Source organism: Fusarium proliferatum (assembly GCF_900067095.1).
Source record: "Fusarium proliferatum ET1 genome assembly, contig: FPRO_scaffold009, whole genome shotgun sequence".
Taxonomy (NCBI): domain Eukaryota; kingdom Fungi; phylum Ascomycota; class Sordariomycetes; order Hypocreales; family Nectriaceae; genus Fusarium; species Fusarium proliferatum.
The window spans coordinates 1,186,038-1,211,537 of record NW_022194798.1 but is presented as its reverse complement, the minus strand read 5'-3'; the positions used below and the strand labels follow the sequence as shown (position 1 = coordinate 1,211,537).

General features: G+C 48.5%; 11 protein-coding genes across 11 annotated transcripts; 8 read left to right on the top strand and 3 right to left on the bottom strand.

Moving 5' to 3' along the window:
* Nucleotides 1–820: 820 nt before the first annotated feature.
* Nucleotides 821–1,741, top strand: FPRO_15332 (uncharacterized protein; the record flags this gene model as incomplete). The annotated part of the gene is made up of 3 exons (XM_031220360.1): nucleotides 821–1,115; nucleotides 1,172–1,463; nucleotides 1,513–1,741. The coding sequence occupies 3 exons, from the start codon at nucleotides 821–823 to the stop codon at nucleotides 1,739–1,741; spliced, it is 816 nt and encodes a 271-aa protein (XP_031086026.1).
* Nucleotides 1,742–2,183: 442 nt separating this feature from the next.
* Nucleotides 2,184–3,269, top strand: FPRO_15333 (uncharacterized protein; the record flags this gene model as incomplete). Its single annotated transcript, XM_031220358.1, has 3 exons — nucleotides 2,184–2,234; nucleotides 2,288–2,908; nucleotides 2,964–3,269. 3 exons carry the CDS (start codon nucleotides 2,184–2,186, stop codon nucleotides 3,267–3,269), a joined length of 978 nt encoding a protein of 325 aa, XP_031086025.1.
* Nucleotides 3,270–3,482: 213 nt separating this feature from the next.
* Nucleotides 3,483–4,376, top strand: FPRO_15334 (uncharacterized protein; the record flags this gene model as incomplete). The annotated part of the gene is made up of 3 exons (XM_031220357.1): nucleotides 3,483–3,756; nucleotides 3,810–4,114; nucleotides 4,167–4,376. 3 exons carry the CDS (start codon nucleotides 3,483–3,485, stop codon nucleotides 4,374–4,376), a joined length of 789 nt encoding a protein of 262 aa, XP_031086024.1.
* A 1,436-nt stretch (nucleotides 4,377–5,812) lies between these two features.
* Nucleotides 5,813–7,567, top strand: FPRO_15335 (uncharacterized protein; the record flags this gene model as incomplete). The annotated part of the gene is made up of 1 exon (XM_031220356.1): nucleotides 5,813–7,567. One exon carries the CDS (start codon nucleotides 5,813–5,815, stop codon nucleotides 7,565–7,567), a length of 1,755 nt encoding a protein of 584 aa, XP_031086023.1.
* A 1,030-nt stretch (nucleotides 7,568–8,597) lies between these two features.
* Nucleotides 8,598–9,684, top strand: FPRO_15336 (putative pectinesterase precursor; the record flags this gene model as incomplete). The annotated part of the gene is made up of 3 exons (XM_031220355.1): nucleotides 8,598–9,046; nucleotides 9,094–9,266; nucleotides 9,317–9,684. The coding sequence occupies 3 exons, from the start codon at nucleotides 8,598–8,600 to the stop codon at nucleotides 9,682–9,684; spliced, it is 990 nt and encodes a 329-aa protein (XP_031086022.1).
* Nucleotides 9,685–10,746: 1,062 nt separating this feature from the next.
* On the bottom strand, nucleotides 10,747–11,130 carry FPRO_15337 (uncharacterized protein; the record flags this gene model as incomplete). Its single annotated transcript, XM_031220354.1, has 1 exon — nucleotides 10,747–11,130. One exon carries the CDS (start codon nucleotides 11,128–11,130, stop codon nucleotides 10,747–10,749), a length of 384 nt encoding a protein of 127 aa, XP_031086021.1.
* A 672-nt stretch (nucleotides 11,131–11,802) lies between these two features.
* On the bottom strand, nucleotides 11,803–12,141 carry FPRO_15338 (uncharacterized protein; the record flags this gene model as incomplete). Its single annotated transcript, XM_031220353.1, has 1 exon — nucleotides 11,803–12,141. One exon carries the CDS (start codon nucleotides 12,139–12,141, stop codon nucleotides 11,803–11,805), a length of 339 nt encoding a protein of 112 aa, XP_031086020.1.
* A 1,040-nt stretch (nucleotides 12,142–13,181) lies between these two features.
* FPRO_15339 (uncharacterized protein) lies at nucleotides 13,182–14,956 on the bottom strand (the record flags this gene model as incomplete). Its single annotated transcript, XM_031220352.1, has 3 exons — nucleotides 13,182–14,563; nucleotides 14,626–14,857; nucleotides 14,912–14,956. 3 exons carry the CDS (start codon nucleotides 14,954–14,956, stop codon nucleotides 13,182–13,184), a joined length of 1,659 nt encoding a protein of 552 aa, XP_031086019.1.
* A 4,002-nt stretch (nucleotides 14,957–18,958) lies between these two features.
* Nucleotides 18,959–20,261, top strand: FPRO_15341 (uncharacterized protein; the record flags this gene model as incomplete). The annotated part of the gene is made up of 4 exons (XM_031220351.1): nucleotides 18,959–19,608; nucleotides 19,664–19,804; nucleotides 19,851–20,157; nucleotides 20,214–20,261. The coding sequence occupies 4 exons, from the start codon at nucleotides 18,959–18,961 to the stop codon at nucleotides 20,259–20,261; spliced, it is 1,146 nt and encodes a 381-aa protein (XP_031086018.1).
* Nucleotides 20,262–21,308: 1,047 nt separating this feature from the next.
* Nucleotides 21,309–22,697, top strand: FPRO_15342 (uncharacterized protein; the record flags this gene model as incomplete). The annotated part of the gene is made up of 2 exons (XM_031220350.1): nucleotides 21,309–21,359; nucleotides 21,414–22,697. The coding sequence occupies 2 exons, from the start codon at nucleotides 21,309–21,311 to the stop codon at nucleotides 22,695–22,697; spliced, it is 1,335 nt and encodes a 444-aa protein (XP_031086017.1).
* Nucleotides 22,698–23,241: 544 nt separating this feature from the next.
* On the top strand, nucleotides 23,242–24,840 carry FPRO_15343 (uncharacterized protein; the record flags this gene model as incomplete). The annotated part of the gene is made up of 2 exons (XM_031220349.1): nucleotides 23,242–23,301; nucleotides 23,350–24,840. The coding sequence occupies 2 exons, from the start codon at nucleotides 23,242–23,244 to the stop codon at nucleotides 24,838–24,840; spliced, it is 1,551 nt and encodes a 516-aa protein (XP_031086016.1).
* Nucleotides 24,841–25,500: the final 660 nt, after the last annotated feature.

The following is a 25,500-nucleotide window of genomic DNA, read 5'->3' as shown; positions in this document are numbered from 1 at the left end:
AGTCTCCACGTCCTGGAATAAGGATCTGATCCTTGTCAGGGATCCTTGTCAGGAGATCCACGTCAGCCCACAAATCTTATTTTCGCTCCGTTGCTAAAGTCCTCAGAAGCAGCACTAGAAACGAGAATCACGGACTGGACCGTTGGAGGTTAGGCAGACCGTTACCTCCCGTTGACGCTAACGGTAATAAAATTCTCGTACAGGTTTCGTTTGGCGCCTTTGAAGAAACTCAAGAGGAAAAAGAAACGAGAGGTTAAGAGCTTTGTTTCCCCTCTTGCAGACCCACGTCATGCATAACTGGGATTGGTCAGGGTGCATGAGTTGTTCAATCCTTCGAGTCGTTCCTTGTAATGTTCAGATTTCTCGCCTACACAATGTAACTCAGCCGGTTCTGCTGTAGGGATCAAGACCCAGTCAGCCAGTACCAAGGCAGCCCCCCTTTTTGAAACGGTTTTGTTGTGGGATCATTAGACGATGCAACACTATGTGATGATCGCTTCTATCCTATTGGGCGCTATATTCCCTCGGGGAAAGGGATAACGCAACGACTCAGTATCTTCCCTGTTGACCATCTCCTACGACTCAAGAAGCTCCATTTTAAGTGCTCCATTCCAAGATATTGGCAGCTTCTTCTGTTCCTGGTCGTCTTTTAATTATCACTCAGTCGCCCTCCAGGACCACTCAAAAGCTTGGCGCTTGGCTTGCTTGAGAGGCATACGGGGTCCCCTATATAGTCTACCCAGTAAACAATGGCAGCCGATACTCCATTCCCTTACATGTTGCATTTCTAATATTGGTTTTTCTTTTTACAACGCTAAGAATGGCAAACCCGTACCCTTTCCAAGACAAGGTCATTGTTGTCTCTGGCGCAAGTCGCGGGACAGGCCTGTCCCTCTCGCGCTACCTTTTGGTTCGGGGAGCCAAGGTTTCTATGGCTGCTACTTCGGAGGAGAATCTGAAGAAAGCCGTTGCTGGTATCGAGCAGGATATCCCTGATGCCAAGGATCGGGTCATCTATTTTCCCACAGATGTCAGGAACCCTGATGATGTAAAAGCATGGATTGAAGGGACTGTTGCCAAGTGGGGAGAGCTGGACGGTGCTGCAAATGTTGCAGGTAGGATGATTAGCTTTTGATACCTGGTGAAAGACACATGCTAAGCCGTTTGATAGCCAAGATGAACAAATGCATTCACCCCATTGAAGACCTTGAACTCGGGGAGCTGAAGGAAGTTCTCGATGTGAATGTCATCGGCACCTTCAACAGTATCAAGTACGAGATGAAGAACATGAAACCTGGAGGCAGCATCGTCAACTGTGGCAGCCAACAGGTCAAGTATGCTTCTGGAAATATGGGAGCATACGCAGCGTCAAAGAACGCCATCCGCGGCTTGAGTCAATCAGCTGCATATGAAGGTGGTGCCAAGTACCCCAAAAACCCCATCAGAGTCAACCTTCTATGCCCGTGAGTGATCTCCCATGAGACGCCAACCACTAACTTACATATATGGCAGAGGATGTATTGATACCGATATGATCCGTCAGCCTCTACACTTGCCCAACGGTGCAGGTACATGGACGATGACGGAGGGCGATCACTTGACGTCAATCATCAAGCGCTACTCCAAGCCGGAGGAGATTGCTGCCTCCATCGCTTTCTTACTGGGAGATGAGAGTAGGTTCATGACAAAGCAGGAGATATACGTTGATGGCGGCTGGATGGAGGCCAACTATGTAGCTTAGTGTCATCTCAGACCCGAGTTCTAAATTGGATACTGACACAACAAATGGTATTTACGACCTCAAGTCTAGTGCTTCTGCGCCTACGGTGTGATTTGTAATGTAATCCGCTCAAAGTCCGCATTACAAATGCCTCTTCTTGGGCTTCCTCCGTCATATCGAAGCCGAGGGCTAGACATGAGGCTTCAGCATATTCCCCAGTAGGAAACTGCATGTCTTGGCAAAGTCGGTTCGGGCGAATCAAAGCTCCAGAACATCGTTCTGGCTCTTTCCGTAATTGGCAAGAGCACTTCTTGGCAGATTTACAAAATTGAAGTCTGGTAACGACATATTCGCTTTCAAGCAGTATATAAATCCAGCATGTTACTTTAATAGTCTCCAATTCCTCATTCTATCATTCACATCTTATCACTTATACTCAATTTCACTGCCAAAGCAAGACATCATGACTTCCGCTGGAAAATCACCTCTCAAGCTGATTCTCGGAGCCGCAAACGTGAGTAGTTGGATGTTCTTGATTGAATTAAAACTGACCAAAAACTCGTGCAGGTCGGAGACAAGGAAGCTGACCCTTGGGCTCGCTACGATACTCCAGATGAAGTCAACGCCTTCATCAATGCCCTCGCCAGACGAGGCTACACTCAGATCGACACTGCTGCAGTCTATTCACCCCAGGCCCCTTATAGCTCTGAGCCTCGCCTCGGTGCCGTCAACGCAGGCGAGCGATTCAGTATTGACACCAAAGCAGATTTCATGAAGGGCCATACCAAGGAGAACATCACTCATGATATCGACAATTCACTCAAGCTCCTGAAGATCAACCAGATCAATGTCTATTATCTTCACATACCTGATCGCAATAACCCGATTGAGCCAGCTCTTGAAGCTCTCAGCACGGCCCATAAAGATGGCAAGATCAAGACTTGGGGCATCTCCAACTTCCGAGCCGATGAAGTTCAAGAAGTGATTGATATTTGTGAAAAGAGAGGTTTTGTCAAGCCTGCTGTTTATCAGGGTCACTATAACGCACTTGTTCGCGCCGGCGAGAAAGATCTATTCCCCGTTCTTCGAAAGAATGGCATGGCATTTTATGCCTATAGTCCTGCTGCTGGCGGTCTCTTTTCTGGAAGTCATAAAAATCCTGTTCCAAATGGACGATTTGACCCGGCAGTGAGTAGAAATCCTGGATAAACTTTCTTCCAAATACATGACTGATATACGGTAGCATAAATCAGGAAGTATCACTAATTTGCTCTACATCAAGCCATCCGTTCTTGGAGCTGTCGACAAGGCCATTGAAGTGTTCGCTAAGCATAACATTGAAGGGCATGCTGCAGCCCTCAGATGGACGGCGTATCACAGTATTCTCGACAAGAAATATGGGGACGGACTGATCATCGGTGCATCTAGCCCCCAACAGCTCGAGAGCAATGTTGATACGGTTGAGGAGGGGCCGCTGCCTGAAGAAGTTGCTGCTGCTCTTAACGCCGTGTACGAGGAGGCTGGTGATGAGGTCTCTTACCATATGTAGTTAGTTTGATTAAACTAGGCTCAATAGAGTAGGAGCACTTCTTGGCATGAAATTGTGAATTATTAAGCATCGTTGTAAACACATTGCTCAAAAGCATCTCTGATCGTGACAGACAGTCGATAATTGATATCGATTTTTTTAATGCACGCTTCAATCTCTTTTAGTATGCAGTTCATTACTGTGACCAATCCTGGGCAGCGCGCGTCAGCCAAGATGACGCGAAAGGCTCACTCTCACGCAGCACGCGTCGCCCATGCACAGACACGGAAACAGACAATAGCCGAGTATCATGACCAAAAGAGACAACAGAGTGCAAAAACCCACGATCAACGAAACATTCTGCCGCCAAAACTTACCGAGCCATTAACCAGCAAACTACAAGAATTAACATCTGTGCCTTTCACGTTACCGGGCGATTTTCAACCAAGTAACATAATTTATTTCATTAAATCGCTCTCGGCATTTGAGCACTCCATCTTTAGTCAATGTGAGTTTGGCATGATTGGCGTAGGGTAGCTTTTTCTAACCATCCCCGCGTAGATCTTCAAACTGTCTTGCCCTCCCAAATTGCACATTGCCCTATAATCATGGACATTGCAGAACAAGCAGCTGAGATCAGAAGTAACTGGATCTTCTTCGTTTCTACTGATCCGGTTCTTCTACGAGGCTGTCTGCTTGCAGCATGTCGATACTTGGCTGAGGTTGAGCTCCGCGATGAGTATGCATTGTTGGCCATTCAGTACAAGCAGTACTATTTACAAAGCCTTCGGAAGGGGCTTTCATCACGGAGTCTTCCATCGCGTCGGAATGCAGTTGCAATGACCACAGTTCTCGCCCTCGATGAGGTATGTTTATCGATAGGGCAGAGATAGTTAACATGGCATGCTGACCATGTAGATTACTTGTGGAGATCATCTTGTCGCTGCAAAACATGTACTAGGCGCTATGAAGATGGTTGAAGATGCCGGCGGACTTGAAAGGCTTGGGTTGAACCATCTTGTTCGCTATGTCCTCTACAACCTCATGTTCGGCAAGCGACTATCAGAATGGGATATGGATCTACAACTGGCCTCAACACTCATGACACCAGACTCAATACTACCCTAATCATGCCAAAACACAAGCCGAAACAATAGGCTTCATTCCGCTCCCCCTATTTATTGGTCACCCGATGGTCGCGATCGCGACGTTCCGACTCATGCTCATTTCTCCGACCCGGTCCGGGGCATCTGTTGGTCTCGTCTAGCTAGTGGCGCGACGTGTTATTTCTGCGTTAAGGCTGGCATGCAAAGCTAGACGGATAAGGTATACAAGGTTAAAAAAATGCATAGTTGTTTATTTACGAGACTCGGGCGGTAGTGAGACATTCTCAAGGATCACCTGAGACCTTTGATATGAATCTAGTGCCACAAATTTCCCCGCGAGTTCCGGACGCCGGCTGGCGGTCGACAGTCTAGAAACCTAATATTATGATTAATATGGTATCTTTGCTGAATTTGGGCGCGTTGTCTTTCAGCTCTTCAATGTCTTGAGCTTCTGGTTCAGTCGATTTCTCTCAAAAATTAGACACGCTTTGACGACCCCGTTCTCACAAAGAAACAACAATCTCAAAGTCAACTGATATTGGAATAAGATGGCTGGGTCTCACTACGCCCTATCGTGGTCCTCGCTTATATGAAAGGGGTCTAGGAATCTTGGTTCAAGCTTAAAGAAAGCTTATACGTTGGATTGCTTCAGTTTGCGAGCCAAGCAGTCTGGGCATCGGCCGTCGGCAAGTCAGATTCCACCCCAGAAATGATGTTTTGATGGTTCAAAAGCCGTGATTGGGCAATTGTGGAGGGAAGGTTGTGACTAAGCCGAGGGTCCGAGACATTGTGTTTACTATCCCTTCAGCTCATGAGCCGACACTTGTCCCCGACTGTAAATCAGTTGTAACGACGGAACCTTTTCGGAGATTTTTGGGCCAAGAAAGAATTGAAGGAGAAAATCTGGGCATGATATTGTGTATGGAATATGTGGTTCAGACAAACACCAATACTTCTACTCGCCAAGCCGGCAATAACATGACCTCCCTTCAATAGCTTCTTGGCACTGCAGCATTCTTCGTTCAAATACGAGATCATCTGATGAAACCTATCAAATATGCATCTGAAACATTCTCAAGGGACATGTCTCGCGTGAGGTAAATCTTTGACCCCTTGAACCTTGAACTTTGATGCCTTTGACAGGCTGGCACTCTAATCTGGGGAAATATCGAATTTCCCCAATTCCAGCGGCCCTACCCCGGATTCCGGACAAGTCCATCGAGGCTCTAAACGAAGCTAACATGAACATTTCCGAGGAAGCTCTCTCGTGAGAATCTGGGTATAAGAAGGCTGTAGACATCTCTCCAAATCAACTTCTTCAGCTCAGCCAGCATCACTCTTTCACAGCCGGTTGCGTCTGCCACTCTTTACTAACCCAGTTTTCACATTCACTCTTTTTGTTTTCTGTTTTACATCCAACTTAATCACTCTCTTTTCTTCTGATATACATCGCCCAAGATGAGATACTCCCTCGGCTTGTCTGGTCTTTTGACCGTGGCCTTGAGCTCGACTGGCCTCGCCCAGACGACTACTCCTGGACCTTCTACCACCGACTTCTCCACCTCTGGTGGCATGAACGTCCCCACCTCGGTCACCTCCCAGCTGCCCGTCACTTTCACCACCACCATGACCACCATGGCCAGACCTACCAAGTCTCCCGTCCCTGGCAAGTGTGAGTGCGGCACTGGAACCTGCTTCACCCCCGAGATCTGCAGCATCGAGTGTACCACCGTGTATGAGGACTGCTGCAGCATTGAGGGCTCCGACATCCAGGTCTGTAAGAACCAGTACACCATCTGTCTCGGCTACAACCCCTACGAGTCTATCTTCGTCAAGCCCACCAGCTGCAAGCACGACAAGAGCTACTACATTGAGTATGAGTCCAAGTACACCAGCTCTTACTTCGAGGAGAAGTACGGCTACTACTACTCTTCTTCTTCCCACTCCACCTCTTCTTCCCACTCTGGCTACCACGCTGGTTACTACACTCCCGAATACTGCTGCCTTGAGTGCACCACCATCTACGATGAGTGCTGCGCTGTTCCCGGTGCTGATATCGCTATCTGCAAGGAGAAGTACACTGTCTGCCTCGGATACAACCCCTTCATCATCCTCCCTTGGGAGGTTCCTTCTGTCTGCAAGCACGAGGAGTCTTACTACAAGGAGTACGAGTCCAAGCACGGCGAGTCTTATTACAACTCCAAGTACGACAAGTCCTACGAGCACTCCGATGTCGAGGTCGATGTTGAGCAATGCTGCATCGAGTGCACTACTATCTACGACGAGTGCTGCAAGGTCCCCGGCTCTGATATTGAGGTCTGCAAGAAGGAGTACACCATCTGCCTTGGATACAACCCCTTCATTGTTGTCCCTTGGGAGAAGCCTACTGTCTGCAAGCACGGAGACTCTGGCAAGACCGACTACGGCCACAAGGAGGTTGAGGTTACTGTTGATGAGTGCTGCTTTCAGTGCACTACTGTCTATGATGAGTGCTGTGCCGTCCCTGGTGCCGATATTGCTATCTGCAAGGAGAAGTACACCGTCTGCCTCGGCTACAACCCTTGGGATGTTACCCCCTTCGTCAAGCCCACAGTTTGCAAGCACGGCGAGGACTCTGGTTCCAAGGGAAACAACAACGGCGGTTCCAGCTCCAGCTCCAGCTCCAGCTCCAGCTCCGAGGAGGAGTGCTGTGTCCAGTGCACCACTGTCTACGATGAGTGCTGCTCCATTGACGGTCACGACATCGAGGTCTGCAAGAAGGAGTACACCGTCTGCCTCGGCTACAACCCTTGGGATGTTACCCCCTTCGTCAAGCCCACAGTTTGCAAGCACGGAGAGGACTCCGGCTCCAAGGGAAACAACAACGGTGGCTCCAGCTCCAGCTCCAGCAAGTCCGATGACTCCTCAAAGGCCTCTGGCTCCAAGTCCGACAGCTCCAGCAAGTCTGGCTCCGATGAGGAGTGCGCTGTTGAGTGCACCACTGTCTACAAGGCCTGCTGCGACGCTTCTGGTGCCATCATTGAGACCTGCAAGACTGCCTACACCACCTGCCTCGGCTTCAACCCTTGGGACGTCACTCCCTATGTTGAGCCCACCGTTTGCAAGAAGGGTGGCAAGCCTTCTGGTGATGATGCTGTCATCGTTTCTGGTGGTGAGCGTGTCCGCCCCGTCCTGGCTCTCCTTGCCATGGGTGCTATTGCTCTCCTCTGTTAGTACTCCCGTCCTATCCGCATCAACCCCCACTGACATTCTCACAGAAACGATTAGTGACTATGTAGCCGCATGATCTTCGCTTCGTTCTTCTACTTCCACTCCGTTGCTCTGGGGCACCCGCACCTTACCTTCTTACTTTCTCAGTGGGATGTCTGTTTCTGTGCAGTGGATGCTTAACATTCTTACCTTTTGATGATCTTATGGTTTTATGGGTGTTGCCGCATACTCGGCCTAAAATAGTGCACGATAGACACGTATGTAATATCGACGACTGGATGGAGATTCTCTGGATGGCGGTCCTGGGCTGTTGGGGGCGATTACATGTATCCATAGTCTACTTTAGACTCTGTGTCCAGAGATCAATTCACTTACTTCTCTGTCAACATTTCACTTCGGCCCGCGGGAGTGCATGCTTTGTATTACGTGTTTATTTGAGTTTCGTATCGTTATCCTTGGTCATTAATTGTGTTCAATGCAACATTAAACGGTACTTGATTTTGACTTTGAGCATGGATGTCGGCCTTCATTTGCAAGTGTCCACTAGCTAGCTAGTGGAGGAAATGAAGGGCTCTGCAGCTGCATGAAACGCGTGTACCCCGGATTTTCTCATCTGCGGGATGAAAACATGGCAAACGATTAATCCACCAAACGAAGCAGCTCAAACTGCATCTAGATCTGGCCACAATCCGATCGAAATGGGCTGCTACACTCATTCGAGTTAGTCACTTTGGGGGCATGGCAATCGACTTGAAACGGCTGAAACCAACAGCGGAAGCTTACGCTCCGGACAAACCGGATGATTCTGGAGCAGGGGCCTCGTATTTTTAATGAACAAACTATTCTCCACCAATCACAAGAAACATCCCTGAGCTGTGTCTGGAGTATAGAGTTGGAGTTATATGATGATTTACTAAGAGATGAAGTTTAAAAATGCTACATAAATACTCCGACTCTTGACACTGACATTTTCCCGGTGGTTCTGTTTCTCATCATTGGCTTGTTTCGGTTATCCTGATCTACATACATCACCATGAAGTTCCTTACAACATTGAGTTTCGTCACAGCGGCATTCGCTGCTAGTCGAACAACTGCGCCCTCCGGATGTATAACTGTCAAGAAGTCACCTGGAAGCGGTCAATTCGGTACTGTTCAAGCTGCAGTCAACTCTCTCTCAACGACGGCCTCTGGAAAGCAATGCATCTTCATTGACCAGGGTACCTACAATGAGCAGGTCCTTGTTCCTAGCCGCAGCGCTCAACTGTCTATCTACGGCTACACTACCGACACTAGCGGATATAGCGGCAACAAGGTCACCATCACAGCGAAGAAGAGCCAGGCTGATGGTCTCAACAACGACGGCACTGCTACCCTCCGTGTCAAGGCTGCCAATTTCAAGCTCTACAACGTCAATGTTGCCAACACTTATGGACAGGGTAGCCAAGCTGTTGCTTTGAGCGCCTATGCCGACAGTGGATACTAGTAAGTCAACTAGCAACTCGACCATGATCATTACTAACTAGCCGTAGCGGTGTCGCTCTCACTGGATTCCAAGATACTCTTCTTGCCCAGCAGGGCTATCAGCTGTACTCCAAATGCCTTATTCAGGGTGCTACCGACTTCATTTTCGGCCAGACTGCTTCCGCCTGGTTCGAGAAGATTGATCTTCGAGTCGTCGCCGCCTCAGTTGGCTACGTCACTGGTATGCCAATCTTCATTTAAGCATCAAGCACAATCACTAACTCCAAACAGCCAACGGCCGTGACTCTGACTCCAACATGTCTTACTACGTCTTCAACAACTGCAACATTGCCGCAGCTGCCGGCAACGCCGTCGCCAACGGTGCATACTACCTTGGTCGACCTTGGCGCCAGTATGCGCGTGTTGTCTTCCAGAAGACTAACATGAGCTCTGTCATCAACTCTAAGGGCTGGTCTATCTGGAACACTGGTGAGGAGAACACTGCTCACGTACTGTTCGGAGAGTACGGCAACACTGGTGCTGGTTCTCAGGGCCAGCGCGCCTCTTTTGCCACCAAACTCTCCAATGCAGTCTCTATCTCTACTGTCCTGTCTGGAAATTACGCTTCCAAGGGCTTCTACGACGCTTCTTACATGTAAAGCATAACACAAACAGGACGCTGAGTCAACATGTACATCAGATCTAGACATTATTCCATTCCGTGTACATTTTCGGGTCAAAGGAAGCAGTAGTCTATCTAAATAAACACTTGCAAGCACCTGTTTCAGGAAATTAGTATATATTGTTCCATTCGAGGGTAGAACTCTTGCCAGGTCTCCGCTTTCTATCGATTTTGAAATTATTATTGAAACACGGATCTAACGCGTTGCACTTCCGCTACTATATACATTACCCCCTTCTTAAACCTCTCGGCCTAATCTTCATGGCTTCCTTTGGAGTGATACTGTGAGCAGTTGCGTGTGAGGCGCGTGATGTGAGCTGTTGCGGTGATGGTGATACGTAAGAGTAAGTGATCTGAACGTAGTGAGATATTTATTATTCTTTAGTTCACTTCTTATTAGAGTTACAAAGGTTATTATTACATATGACGCCGAAAAGATACTATGTTTTCTCTGTTAATATCAGCCCTAAGCCACGAATCTCAACTACAAATGCCACATCTAGCTCACAACTTAAACATTACACCAAAATGCCTCACTAGTTGTTGCATCGCTTTGCCGATAGGAAAACCGAGATGGTGAGTATTTGGACGGCCTTGCAAGCAAAATACTCAAGACTATAGCCAAAGCATCTTTCTCTATTTTGCATGCAGTGTCTTATCTGCAAATGTTGCCTTGTATATGATATGGCATGATAGTTTGCCCATCCAGTCATAAAGCTAGCTTGACCATACTATGCCACGATTACTACTGCAGTCCTGGTAGCTAAGTCAACTGGAATAGCACCGAAGACCTCACGGATATGACAGCATATTTGATAAGAAAGCAGACTCAGTGATGAAACAACCGAGCTCGAGAATTAACACTTTGACTCTAGACAAGCTACAGGACCAGTAGACCAGTGACAGTGATTGCACAGACAAATCGAATTTGACAATAAATACTACCGTAATGACAGGATGAAGAATAGCCCAAAATAAGAATCCTCCAATGCGAACAGGAAAGCTGGCAGTAGGGACCGACTATGGTGTTACTTCGATCTCACCAGGTGCACTTTGTTTCAGTGTAGACGTACGTCCAGCATCTCTGGCACACGCCTTGCCAGCAACCCGCGGAGCCACCACAAGCCTTAGATGAGTCCTTGGTTCTCTTGAAACATTTCTTTGTACCACCCGAATACACAATGTGCGCCCTCAGCTTGCCGTCGTCAATACAGATCTCCTTGACCCAATCATACTTGGTCTTTCGACAGCCGTCTCTGAAACCACCACCGAGGGGGTACATCTCGCCGTCGTCGCCGAAATAAGCAGAGCTATAATTCGTGAGAATCTGCGGTCCCGTGGTGACATAGGTCTCGATGCGGGCGCCATCAGCGGCACCGAGCAAGGAAAGTGCGAAGGCCGCGGTTGGAAGAGTGAACTTCATGGTGACTTTAGAGTTTGTGAGCCTTGAGTTGTGTCAGTGAATAAATGTAGTGAGATCACCGACTTGTAGAGAGACCAAGTGTCGAATTGTGGAAGGTTCGTTGTAATTGGTAAGTTAGATCGGGAGATGATGAAGAATCTGGAGAAACAAACAAATATACAGAGGTTTTCGATCCCTTATATAGAGAAACTGTAGATTGGATGACCACGTGTTCCTGTTAACGTACGTGAACTATCGTGACATAATTCTTCAATGACTCAAGTTAGACTCTTGAACATGGCGGCCGACTGTGCCATAAAACAGCCCATGCACTCCATAACCATTAGCCCCTGCCATGCAAGGTTCAACGTAAGACATATGTGGGTTTCTGAATAGCTTCACTGATGTTGGCCGAAGGTTACGGAACCTCGGCATAGGCTTCTACGAAATCATTGTTCTGGACCTAAACAGCGAGGGGCGCGTTACCAGGGCTTTGGCGCGCTGTTAACTATGTTGAGATATCAGTCATGCCATCAGGTGGCGATATGTCTTGGCCAACTCGAAACCAACAGCTTTATCGCTCGCGGTATGCCCGTCAACCCTACTGTCTCGCCAACCATAAGTGGATACAAAGAGGCACAGACTGACGGTATTGCCACTTCGACGGTTAAATCCAGGCAGCCTTTTCACCTCTTAAGTTACTGAAACACTGTGTATCAGATGGTCAGAACGCTCAGTATATGGTGGATTAGTCTCTGCGAAGGCCTGAACATTGGATGTCGAGAGCCCGCTTGATTCTCTTTTACTTTTGTCAAAGACAGAAACAATCAATCTATCAGCTATGATTAGCATATTGTTTGCAATAGCTAATTCGGTCTTGATTTCTAGTTCAATAACTTGTGCGTCCTTCACCTTCCTTTCCCATGGCTGAAAGGGGCTCCTTGGCATATCGCCGCATAACCCGTTTAACCTTGCGCAAAAGTCTTGAAAGATCAACAGAGTTGAATAACCTCCTGCCAATAATTTCAGCATGCATTACTAGTTCGACAGGGAGTAATGGCCCGATTTGCTTTATTGTTGTTGGTCGTGTCTCTCGTGCAAGGTCATCTGATAACCCCTGTAAATATATATGTATGTTGGTTCCGTCAATTTCTAAGCGAGGTTGCTGGTTAAAAAGGCTCGAGGGCCTAGACTTTGATTCGGGGCCCTTCAGGAACTTTAGTTGTAATTATCCGGTGGGGCGACGACATTTAGATACCATCCTGATGCTTGTTCACCACAAAAATCGTTCTGATTATCGTGGTTAGTTTTTCACATCGGCTTCGCTCTGCAATTCGAATCTGACTTGCACCTGGCAGCTTCTGTTGTATTCCTGGAAAAATCTCTTCATTTCTGAATTCAGACTTCGTGAATGGTTTGGGGATGGGACAGGCTTGGCTAACCTGTTCGCACTTCGATCGGAATGAAAACGGAGTGCCCAACTCTTCGCTTCCTACAACAAGCCTCACAGCCCATCGTCAGTCAATGTCTTTCGTCGTGGCGTTAGTTTTCCGGCATTAACTGGAAACATCCAATGCCGTGCTGGTTCCAGTTAACAGTTGAAGAAGCCGGAGTTAACTTCAAGGCAATTCCCAATCCAAAGCGCGGAACGTTTGTAAAACCAACACAACGCTCATCATTGTGTGCTGACAGTTCTATTTGTCGTACGGCATTTGGCCTTCAGATTGGAGCAAGCTCAAATGGCACGTTGTCTACGAGCAGGTACTCGGTGTTTCAATTCTTAGCAGTAAATGCCAAGGATTTGCCAAACCAAACGAGAAAGCCAGCAAATATCTGCTGCCACAGGCTGATGCTGATACAGGATTGCAATCAAAGGGACACTATCACGGTCGAAAGGCAAGTATCAGTATTGCCACCATCGAATTTATTTAGACTAATTAACTTGAGCATACACCTCGTTGACAGCTATTCATATCCTACTTCACCCAATCTGAACTACAATTTCTGCAAATGGAATGCAATGGTATGCAAACTATAACAGCCTTACTTGTCAAAGAAGAACTGTCCAACGCTTAAGCCTTGCTGGAATCGGCAACTGCAGGCTCGATGTGGACAATGTTGGCATTGGCATCGGCCTCGAAGAGCTTCTTCTGGGTAGAGGTCTTGACTGGGTTGCTGGACGAGAAGATGTGGTCGAGTTCTTCGAGAGTTCGGTTCTTGGTCTCGGGCACGAGGAAGTAAAGAATGATGGACTGGCAGACACACCAGACGCAGAAGACAATGTAGGTCTTCCAGGCAATGTTCTTGAGAGCGACGGGGATACCGAACTGCATGACAAGCATGGCAGCGTTGGTGAAGAGAGAGCTGAAAGCCATACCCTTGGCTCGGATCTCGTAACTGAGTACCTCGACGGGGTAGAGGGCCTGGAGGGGAGTCCAACCAACGGAGTAGAAGATCTGGAAAAGGTAAACCCAGGCCAGGATGGCCTTGCTGACAGGGCCGGTGACAGCGTCTGTCTGCGCCTTATCGTCGAGATCAGTAATGTTGGCGATAGAGGCGGGAACAGTCACGCCGACCCAGCACAGAGCGCAAACAAGGTTGACAACGAGAAGCATGGGGCGACGGCCAACAGTATCAGTAAATCCAGCACCAATTGAAGCGAAGACGATCTGGACGGCATTCATGCCCAAAGCCACCTTGGTCTGCGTCTTGGCACCCTTGATGCCGGCAGTATCGAGGAAAGCGCTCAGGTAATAGGAGACAATGCTGTTTCCTGCCCATTGGCCGAACAGGGAGACGAGACAGTTGCAAGTCAGTCGGTAGATGGAAGCCTTGTTGCGGAACAGGGCGCGGTAATCCCACCATCGCTTGTCACTGCCGTCCATCTCAAGGTACTCCTCATACTCGTGGAGCTGGAGCTTCACCCATTCGCTGTCAGGGTTTCCATGTCCGTGGAGTTTCACAAGATTCTCAGTCGCAAGTTCCTTCTTGCCGCGGGTGTACAACCATCGAGGTGACTCGGGCAGTAGCATGGAGAAGAAGAAGATAACACAGGGGAACATGAGCTGGAGACAGACAGAGATCATCCAAGAGGTGTTAGTTCCCTCGTAGTCCAAGCCTCCGAGGGCAGCGCTGCTGGCAACGAGAGCACCAACAGGCCACATCACGTTGTACAATCCAGTGATGATACCTCGGTGAGCAGGGTGAGAGACCTCGACGACATAGGTAGGACCAGCTGCGGCGGCGATGGAGACACCAAAACCGAGGAAGAAGCGACCGGCCATGAACTGATCGACACTGGCGGTCTTGATACAGGCAATCTGGATAATGATGCCGATGATGATGATGAACGAGCCAATTGCCATGCCAGCCCGACGACCCCAGGTGTCAATAGCAGGACCAACAGCGGGGATCGCGACGACGGAACCGATCTGGTACATGGAAGTGACGATACCTAACGGTGAAAGACATATCAGTTTCACGATCAGTTTTTGGGGCGAACCGACGAAGACATACCAGCACCGATACCCTTGTTATCGACATCAAAGAACTTCTTGAAATCATCGTTGGCGAGGAGTGTACCGAAAAGCGAACCATCGTAACCGTTGGCGGTAGAGCAGCAGAAGGCTACCATACTGGCGAAGATAAGGATAGGAGCTGCCATCTTAGGCGGGGGCTCCTTGATCATGGCCTGTTGGAAGGCCTCGTCACCAATGGCCGTCTTGACGATGGCGACCTCGTGTTTCGGCTACCCCAAAGTCAGTATTTGCTCAATTGCGTTGCTGAGCGGAGAGAGACGCACGTTCTTCTCATCGTGCCTATCGCTGTGAATGGATTCGGATCCCATGTTGATGTTTCAGCGCCGACGCTGTGAATTACCTTTCTGGGTGCTTTGTTGATTGATGATTGAGATGGGTCTGAGCAGGAAACAAGACTCTGGGGTCCAAGATGGATCAAGGGAATATATATTAAATTTGGAGATGCTGGGGATGGTGGTGTTCATCTGCATCGCAAATTGAGTCCGTCCGTGTGCCTACCAACTGCAACACAATGGAACACGGTCTGCAGATCCGATACAACCCACAAAGATCTGAAAGGGCTGCTAAGTCTGTCTGTCCAGGGCCACGGATCGACGGTCAACCTTCCGAGAGCTGAATCGAGTGCTACACTCTTACGGCCTAGACTGATCTGACCAGAACGGCCAAGTCCTATCCCTGAACGCGAAATTCACGTGGGATGGGGAAGCGAGAATTCGGTGTTGACGCACCAAGAGTCTGATTCGCTATCCGATAATGCAGTCATGTGCGCTGGGCCCAGATTCGGGTGTGCCAGCGGCGCTTAACACTCGCTCATTCGATGAGTAGTGATCGTGCTTCTGTCGGCTCCGTGGTCCGCCTTGCATCTAACGTGCTCTGTCTTCCCTGGAATTTGGTCGGCTCACTTTGCGGGCAGCCGAGGTGGCTCTTACGATTCCCCGTGGAGAGGGATGCGGGTTAGACGTGGAGGCCAAAATTACTGTCCCCTCGTGCTTATTCTGTTTAAGGTAAGGAGGAACTCTTTGTGTTGGCCGGCCCGGGATCCCGTTGAGTGATTGGTCGAGATCCGTGCTGCTGAAAGTGGACAAAAGTTCCAGACCGCGAGCCTACTATGAATGGGATGAGATTAGGGGAATCTGCGGTGTCCTTTAATGCCATTAGAGTTTATTTTCAAGATTTACGAGTATTCTAAAGGGTTCATGCCCCAGATGATGACTCTTTTCTCCACAAGTTTATCGGCTTGATCTTCGTGACCTTCGATCTCACGATAAAGTTGGTCAAAGCAGTGCTTATTTCATGAGCTTTCATGGTCAAGACAAGCTTACTCCCCCGCATTCCAAGCGACCAATTCTCCACGAATAATAGTCTCGTTTACGGCCCGACTCCTCCGACCCCATGGCACTTTGATCCCCAAATAAGAAAAGACACACGCGGAAAAAGCGGGATTGTAACCCTCCGCAATGATCTGGGGTAAGCTTTTCTCTTCTCCAGTCACAGGTGCCGAATGGGTCCGCATGTTTACCAATGAACGAATAAATCGACGGAAGTCGAAGACCACCTTGCCGGGCTCAACAAGGTTAGCCTCCGAAATCGTTTGACAGATCAAGGCGGCAGCGCCTTTGACGAGCAGCGGTAACGGTTTTCCATCGCTGGCTGTTGATCGGCTTGATGGGATGACATTCCGAATTTTCACCTGAGGACACTGCTTTTCATACAGCGTGACTGACAGCGGCTGGTCCGCACCGAAAAGAGGTCATTTCGTGGGTTAGGGTTGATGACTGACCCAGAACAACTCGGCTGCCCAGGCCGCCCAGAGGCTGGGCCGATATCCCGTCAAGGATGCCTCTCTTGGCCTGCTTGGCCGATTCTAGATTATGAACAGACTATTTCCAAGCATCAGATTTGTGTCTTTGGGGGCTCATGGAGATCTCTATTGGGCAACTATGCTACCATTCCGCACCTTATCTTATCATCCCATGATGTGACTGGGCTCATGAGTCCTAGGGTTAAAGTTCTAGTCCGACTGTGCCTCAGGTTGATCTCGAACTTGTCAGAAATAGCGAAATTTGTACAATCTCGGTGCTTGCCGAAGCATTCGAGACTTGACTCAGAGTCACGTTAATCTCGTATCAGTCTCCAGTCTAACTATCATTTCTCAGCGTCTTGAACTTGAATCAGACGACCTTCAAACGGCAATGGGCATTTTGGTGATTGCAATTCTCGTGATGCTTATGATGATCAAGCGCTTTGGTGAAAGGCAGCATCCAGCTCACTAAACAGCAGCGTAGCAATGTCAAAAGCATCAGCTACTCGGCAGTAGCTTAGCTACAGCCAAGCGAAGGCTTGCCGACATAGCCGCGTAGATCTCCAAGTGGCCTTTCTCAAATGAGTATAAATACAACGATCTATTCTCATAATGGTGTGGAAGCGCTTGCAGGACTTTGGAACATGCAAGCATGCGCTGGGCCTCTCTGGGGTAAGATCTTGGCGCCCAGAGCCTGGGTAGGCCGACTTTCCGCTTCTTTGGATTCCAATCAACAGGATTCGATGACCTGAGAGGCGTTCCCGAGACGATGCCCTCGTCTTTGGGTGGATGCACGGGGCGGTGATCCTGGGACTCGAACTTTGATGTCTGGTGGCTCAACCGTGAGACCGTTTGCTCGATCAACGGTCCAGACTGAAAAGTTTTTACTGGCTTTGATTTTGTGGCCAAAAAGGTCTCGTTAATGGAAGGTTTGTCACATGAGCTGCTCAAAAGACTCGTTCACCAGGCCACTCTGCGTAGTGCCAAGCCGTCTGTCAGAGTGTCTTAGTATTCAGAAGCCAATTGTCTGTGGTACAGTATAGCAAGGGTAATGTAGGACTTTCATCTTGATCATTCCGATTTCTGAAAGCCCTCCAATGTACAGTTGAAGCAGCTATGATGACCATTTGATGGCATAGAGCAACAACTTTTGAAGAGAAATTAGAAGCCCAACAATACATTATTATCCCTAAACATCAAGAAGACTCTACAAGAGCCAGGACATCATAGATCGAATTTCCCATTTTATGTCACCCAAATGGGCGGATATCTTTTGAATTGCTACGCAACAACTCATTTTTTGAAAGTTGGCTGCTTCAGTGAGAGCTTTGGGAAATGTTATGACGCTAACAGATAAGATCGAGTTTGGTGTAGAAACGAGCATTATCTGTTAAGACACAAGCTCAACAGTCATGATTGTTAGTATTTTTGACGCCGGATACTTAAAGTTAATACGAGAAGAATTACTACAGGTTTCTCTTGTACTTACCATTATATTGGAATGTTTGTTGGGAGTATTATTAAATGTTAAATGTTGTTCAGGGTAAGTTATTGCTTGCAAAGTCCAACACCACGATAAGGTTAAGATAACGATGGTGTCAGGAGCAGAACATGTAGAGAGAGATTGATTGACGGGGATCCTAATGACAGCCAAGTCTTTAAGCGAACCCACTTTCCGCTTTCCGGGCTATTGGCTGAATGCCCTGCCAACAGCACTTTGACGATTCTTTGTTCGACTTGTGAAGTAAAATATTTGCGTGCAATTGCCTTCCTTTGTTGACAGGGTGACCTCAAAAGATAAGATAAGATAAGCAATGGCGCGAAAAGGTCGCGTCGCGCTTCACGAGTTGCAATGCTGTTCATTATTGGTTGAAACGAACGCGTCCTCTTGGAGGGACCCAAGTCCATGCCTGTCCCAGAAATGGCACCAGATATGGCTAGAGTTGGACAAACCCTCAGGACAAGCAGCAGGCGACTTGATAGAGGCCTCTGCCGCCACTTGTTCGACAGTCAGAAAGCGCAAGAGGTGATATGTAGTCATTCAAGTGAATAGCATTACTTACCAGGGTTGTCGTAGGGCTGTGCATCCTCGATTGACGATCAAATGCCGAGTGACAAAGTTTAGAGTTTGCCTGAGACTTTATGGAGCTTATTTGCGAATAAAAGTCGTTTTACCTCTGTGTTGCCTTTCGACTGCTGCGAATCATCGTCTGACTTACTCGATTCGGTGGCCATTTCGACGCTACCAGACAAGCATCACGGTAATCGGCAAATCCGATCATTGGTCTAACGCTTACCCTCTGAATGCTCAGCCCTAATGGTGAAAGCGTGTATGAGTCGACCAAAAATATGTCGATAGACTTACTGATTTTGGCACTTCAATAGATATTGATGATATTCAGTCATCATTTACGTATATATATGTCTTGACCTTGGCTATCTTCTCAGCGATACCAGAATACTTCATTTTACTCCTAATTCCCAGACCACTTATAAACACAAACGCATCATGGGCATTCTAAGAGACACGATCGGCTCAGCCGTAGACGCTGCAGCAGAGAGTAGTCAGAAAAAGAGGTCCCCTTATAATTCAAGGCAAATGCCATCAACACGACGAAATCCGTCGCCTTATGATGCAATTCCATCCTCGTCTCAAGGAGGTCAGCCACGCACAAGGCAAAATCATAACCAGAAGTCGAAGGATCGGTCGCCTGAGACAGAGAATTTCTCTGCTCGAGATGGCTTCAGCAGCCAGCAACAGCCTGGATGTCGCTATAACGACGAACCGCCCTCATATTCACTGCACGCTTACAATGCACCCTTGAGCAGTCGACCTAGAAGCAGCCAGATGCCTTCACAAAGCAATGTCTATCAACATCCATCATATAGTTTCTCTTCCCCTGAGACCATGTCTACGGATACACGATTCTCCTCCGGCCATCCGTCCTTCCAAAACACCGAGTTCCGACCTCTGATTCTCCCACAGATCGCATTCGGAGCAGGAGAGCCCTTCCTACGTGGTTATAGCTCCGAAATCAGCAGGTACGGTATCACACGTGATCAATTCCTTCAAGTCGTGGATGAGATCAATCTCGCCCGTACACCCAACCCAGAGGCACAATTGTTCCAAAAGGGTGCCAACATTGCCGGGTGGTTTCTGTAAGTTACTTAGTTCAATCTGTACGGCATTCTAAATTGACAATCTATCCGTCAGGCCTGGTATTGCCAGTATCGGCTCTATGGCAGGTCAAGCCGGCATTGGTCTTGCTACGGCGTTCGGCCATGCATCGATAGTTTCAAAGGCCTTATCAAAGGCCAATATGGAGCTATTTGCCCCCAATGGACTCGAGATATGGTACGTATTTCTTGCAGTCAAGGGGCTCATGCTAACAAAGCTCTAGTATCATCAAGACCCAAGACCTTGATACGGAACTGTGCATCTCCTCCCATGGAATACGAGATGTGCCGTATACCACGTCAGCAGTTGATAGACTGAGCACTTATGGACCTCGAATTGCCTTTGTGAATGATATCCTACCAGAAAGATCAGACATGGGACGACAAGACCCTCTTGCCATGGCTGGTCGAGCACTCAACAAAAGGTCAAACAAGAGGAAGGCCCAAGACGCACAGGAGAAGCTAGACAAAGGCGAAAGGAAGGGCAAAGGAACAGGACGACTTTTTAAGTCATATGATGACATTGAGTGGGTGAGTAACCATTGCGGCTACGATATGTCGAAGAGAGTACTGATCTATTCTTTTAGCTTGTGGTGAAGCTAGCACCTCCTATGAGCGCTGGACAATTGTATTAAGTTAGGGAAACGAAGGGCGTCAGGTTAGATCCACTGTAGGTTGTATTTTGAAGCGAGTTGCGGGTTCGATTTGAATAGACTGAGATATAATGGAAGTAAGAATTCAAGGCGAACCAGGCTTGTGTAAAAAGCCGTTTCTACTGAGGCTTTTCACAATTGGACTCGAAGCAGTCATCCATTGGAGTTTGTTCCGAACTTAGCAGAATCGCCCCAAAGCATCATGTGGTCGCTAGGCTACGTGCTGTGCCACCCTGTCTGTTCGGAAGATCCTGATGGTGACCTTATTCTTGTCACTCAAATCTCGCCTAGCACGCCCTAAACCGTCCAACAGCTTGTTTCTGATGCCAACTGCTAAATCGAGCAATATGACCTTTCCCCCGTATTCCTGATAGTGTTGGCTCCATCATCAATGTTGGGACTGTAGGTACCAGAAGGCCGGGGACCCCATTGGATGCCCCGTTGGTGAGCAACAGTTTGACTCGCCAAAGTAGAATAAGCTAATACCAATGGCCAACAGGGTGTTGCATTGCGACAGGCTGCTGCCGAGCGTGTTATTGTATAGCTCATGATTCGGGCGACATCAAGTGCCTGGCTGAGAAGTCCACTTGCCAGGCAGGACCTACATGAGATGCATCCTGTCACTCATTTGATTCGTCCCAGCGTATTCAGCATACGGCTGTGCTGAAGCGATGATGTTGACCGGGTATCTCAGCCACTCGCAGTGTTGAATCGACGCAACGAGTGCCAACCTGAGCTAGGTAATCCGAATATTACGTCGAAACACGTGCCGGATATAGTAGGCTTTTCAAATGGCGGGACTTTCGGCTAGTAAGCTGACGGTCCGCAGTAGTCGATCACTCCATGCCGCTATGCCCGTATGGTGACGGGAAGAGAGGGCTCTTGAAGTACCTCAAATGAATGTTAATATTTAAGGATCAAGAATGTGTATAAAATGGTCGAGGCACTGCACAATCGAATTTCCTCATACTGCATCAAAGCCTGTTATCAAAACACCTCAACATTATTCTAACACAGCAAACTATCAACATGAAATTGAACAACGCCGCCCTCCTCGTCATTCTGGAGTCTCTCCAATCGGTAAGTCCCGTATTTATTGGAGATGCAACATATACTAATGTTACTGTTCAACAGGATGTTGCAAATGCCCTTCCATCAGATGTAAACTTACGCCGCAGTCATGGCTCTAAGAACGACACCATGCTACAAATCATCCCGGATATTGACTTCAACTTCAACGTCATGGCGACCTTGGCCACAGCTCCCTACCAAGGGGCGGATATCGGGGAGATCCTCATCGCGGCGAGTCAGATCAAGACGGGCGATTTCGAAAGCTACTACGAAGCGTACTACAATCTTGCGACTCGTGTTCACAACCAAGCAAAGGCAATCGACTGCAAGAGGCATCCTGTTTCTGCAAGAAACGCGTTCTTCAGGGCCTCAACCTATTATCGCTCTGCTGATGCATTCCTGCATGGGAACTGGAGTGATCCTAAGATCATGTCGCTTTGGAAGCAGCAGGCCGATGCCTTTGACAAAGCAATGCAGCTCCTGCCCATTCCCGGCGAGCGTGTTGAGCTACAGGCTGACAACTTTACTGTCCCTGCTATCTTCTTCAAGACGGACAAGCCTGGTCGTCGTCCTACTGTCATCCTGGGTAACGGATATGATGGCTCCATGGAAGACCTGTATCATGCCATGGGCGAGGCGTTGACACAGAGAGGCATGAATGCTATCGTCTATGAGGGACCAGGACAGCCAACCGTCCGTCGGTACCAAGGTCTTGGCTTTATCCCTGAGTGGGAAAAGGTCGTCACACCGATTGTTGATTATGCGCTTTCTCGAAATGATGTCGACGGCAGCAAGCTTGCGCTAATGGGATTCTCGTTTGGCGGGATCCTTGCGCCTCGTGCCGCAGCCTTTGAGCATCGTCTAGCAGCAGTGATCGCCCTCGACGGGATCTTCGATTTCGGCGAAGTAATGTTCAAGCAGTTTGGACCGGAAATTACTGAGCTATTCAAAGCTGGCAAGAAGAAGGAGGTTGACGAAGAGGTCGCTCTGGTTCAGAACAACGCGAGCACGCCGTCGACTCTGCGATGGGGCATCGATCAGGGAGAGTGGTCATTCAAGACTCACTCGGCCTACACGTTGCTGGAGAAGTCCCAATGGTTCACCTTGAAGGGCATCGTGAACAAGATCAAGGCGCCTGTTTTTGTAGGAGATGGCCAGAATGATATGTTCTTCCCTGGGCAGGCGAAAGAGTTGACGGAGCAGCTTGGAGGTCGGGCGACGTATCATCTCTTTGAGACGGCTTCGGGGGCTGGACTTCATTGTCAGGAAGGGGGTTACGTGTTGATGAACCAGGTTTCGCTTGATTGGCTCGAGGATGTTTTTGCGAATCAGACCAGGCATAGCTGAGTGTCTGATCAGCAATGGGCCTACTGATACTCCGCCCATTGTGCATCGCCACTTTGAAGAACCTTGACCCATTAGACTAGTTAATTGACTCCGGTTTCGCTTTCTACTCATTGACAATGGAATGAAGCTGCTTCGACTTTGGATAAAGCGGAGATCGTTGACGTTGTTTGGTTGAACGACAGAGAATTGCCGGCACTCGGCAGAGCCCTGGGGTGAGATGACGCAGGGATCAAATGGCTTAGCGAAGGCCTCCAGTGCATTTGGCTTCTGATAGGTGCCGACTAGCCGTGCTTATCACTAAGCGGCCTAATGTTATGCCAAACGATGAGCTTATCCTAATCTGGTGGGCATTTCGACGCTAAGGAAGCAGACCCAAGAATCACCAAATACTTCAATATTTCGTCGAAACATTCGCCTTTTCTAACACATCCAACTATCATCGACTCCGTCATACAGCTCTAGGGTCTGCCACCAAGCACCAGAATTACCGAGTGGACTAACCTGAAGAGCTTCCAACAGCCAATAAGAGACCCGTCATCTGATCATGGTCTTCTCCGGCAAACCTTCGCGAGCATGCGAACCCTGTCGAGAGAAGCGCAGAAAGGTATGGTCCGTATGCATGTTTCCTTCTTAAACATCTAACACTCGACAGTGTGATCTAAAAAAGCCCTCCTGCTCAACATGCATGCGGATGAAAATCTCATGTTTTGGTTATCGAGACGTTCACTCAGTAAAGATCAAAGACCAAACCTCAGCCGTCATACGGAAAGTACAACGTCAGAGATGTATCAACACACAAGCAAGCCCCGATTCACATAGCTCATTCAGCGATTACAACTCCCCGGACCAGTCAATTAGCCACAGCGACATGGAAGTAGACTGTCTCCGAATCTCAAGTCCCCCCGAAGAACTTGCACTAGGGTACTTCCTTTTTGTCTTCACAAAGTCCGGCCCATTCACGTACCTTCATGAACACACAACTACTCTCGCCATCGATGATGACATAATACAGGCCATTCACGCCCCGGCTCTCGCCTCTCTAGCTCTCGAACATCGCCGTGTGGACCTATTACGTGCAGCCCGTTACCACTACTCCAAAGCCTTGACTCGGACAAACCAAGATCTAAGCGATCTCCAAGTGGCCGTCCTCGACAAGACCCTTCTTCGTGTGCTGTTGCTCTCAACCTTTGAGGGATTAGTCTTCGAAGGTCGAGGCTCAACGAGAAACTGGGAGCTCCACGTGCAAGGTTCATTAAGACTTTTGGTGATGCGAGGAAGACAACAATTCCAGACTGAATTTGGGCGCAGACTGTTTCACCATACAGCCATCAATGTGTTGACAAATTGCATAATGCAATCAAGCCCGATAGCAGACGATTTTTTAGAACTCTTCGATTATGCCCTTTCCGACCAGTCGGGACTCGATATATCGAGGACTCACATGATTGGATTTGTCTGTCAATTCGCCAAGCTGTCTGGCAGAAAGGACATGTTGGCGACGGACTTTGTGAGGGAGTGCATGGACCTTAACCAGAAGGCCATCGCGTTCGTCGATACATTCTTCCAACAACTGCCGTACGAGATTATCAATGTCACTTCCGAGGAAGACCGACAGAATGCCCCTGGCACGGAGATCTGCGCCTACAAAGATACTATACACAGATATCAGTCTCAACAGTCAGCTCGTGTCTACAACACCGCTAGGCTCATGCGATTGACAGTCAACGAGTGGATATTCACCGTCTTCGATCGAAATCCCCATCAAGTCATCCTCAATGAACCCGACGAAGATGATCCCCTTAAAGCCACCTGGAGCCAGCTTCCCATCAAGGCCGCACTGCAAGCCAGCGATGTAATTGACGACATGCTAGCCAGCGTTCCATACTCGCTAGAGCTGCTGAATACACCGTTCCGAACAGCTTCACGATATGTGGTCTGGCCACTTGCAAACGCTGCAGGATCTGAAGTTTGCCCTCCACCTGCGAGGCTATACATCATCGATCGGCTGAAAGAGCTGGCTGTCAAAGCAAACCTTGACCAGGCTATGCAAGCGGCGAATATGCTGGAGGAGAGAGTGCCGTTAGAGGACTGGCAAGTTAGCCTTGATGGCAAATGGTATGTCGGCATGCTAATGACTCTTTAACAGGATGCATCTCCTTCATCTCTCGTGATGCGCGGAAAGAAAAGTATTTGGTCACATGGAAATAATCGTATAATTGCATGGTTACTTGTTGCGAAATCAGCCCACGTGGGCACTCGTGTATATAACGGACTCATGCCGAACGGGCTCACGTATAATCTACTGCGCGCCCTTATCAAAGACGTTACTGCAAGGAATAATTGCGCAATTCGCATCCGCAAGAGAAACCCGTCTAACTTTAAGCTACCGAGTAATAGCCCTATGGGCTTGGCTCAATGAATGATCTACTAATGTGCTTCGACCTGAGTTGTACCCACTACGGAGCCGCATGTCGGACCCGAGTCAGTGGTTCCGCAAAGAGATGATACAACACTAAACTCCAACGAGAAACGGTTTTATCACTCTCTGCTGTTAAGAGTGTGCAGGCGAATGGCCCTCCATATTTATCAAAGCGACGGGAGATCATCGTGGAACATCATCTCGGATGAGTTAGAGTCTTGGGGGCATTAAATATCTTGCATGACCCAGCCGTGCGGTTCGATGGAATCTCCAGGATCTATCCGAGAAAGCCAACTAGCAGGGCAATGACGCCCTTGAATCGACATATTGTGGCAACTTTCATTATGTGATTGCTAGTCCGTATGGCGAAGAGCGAGGAGTGGA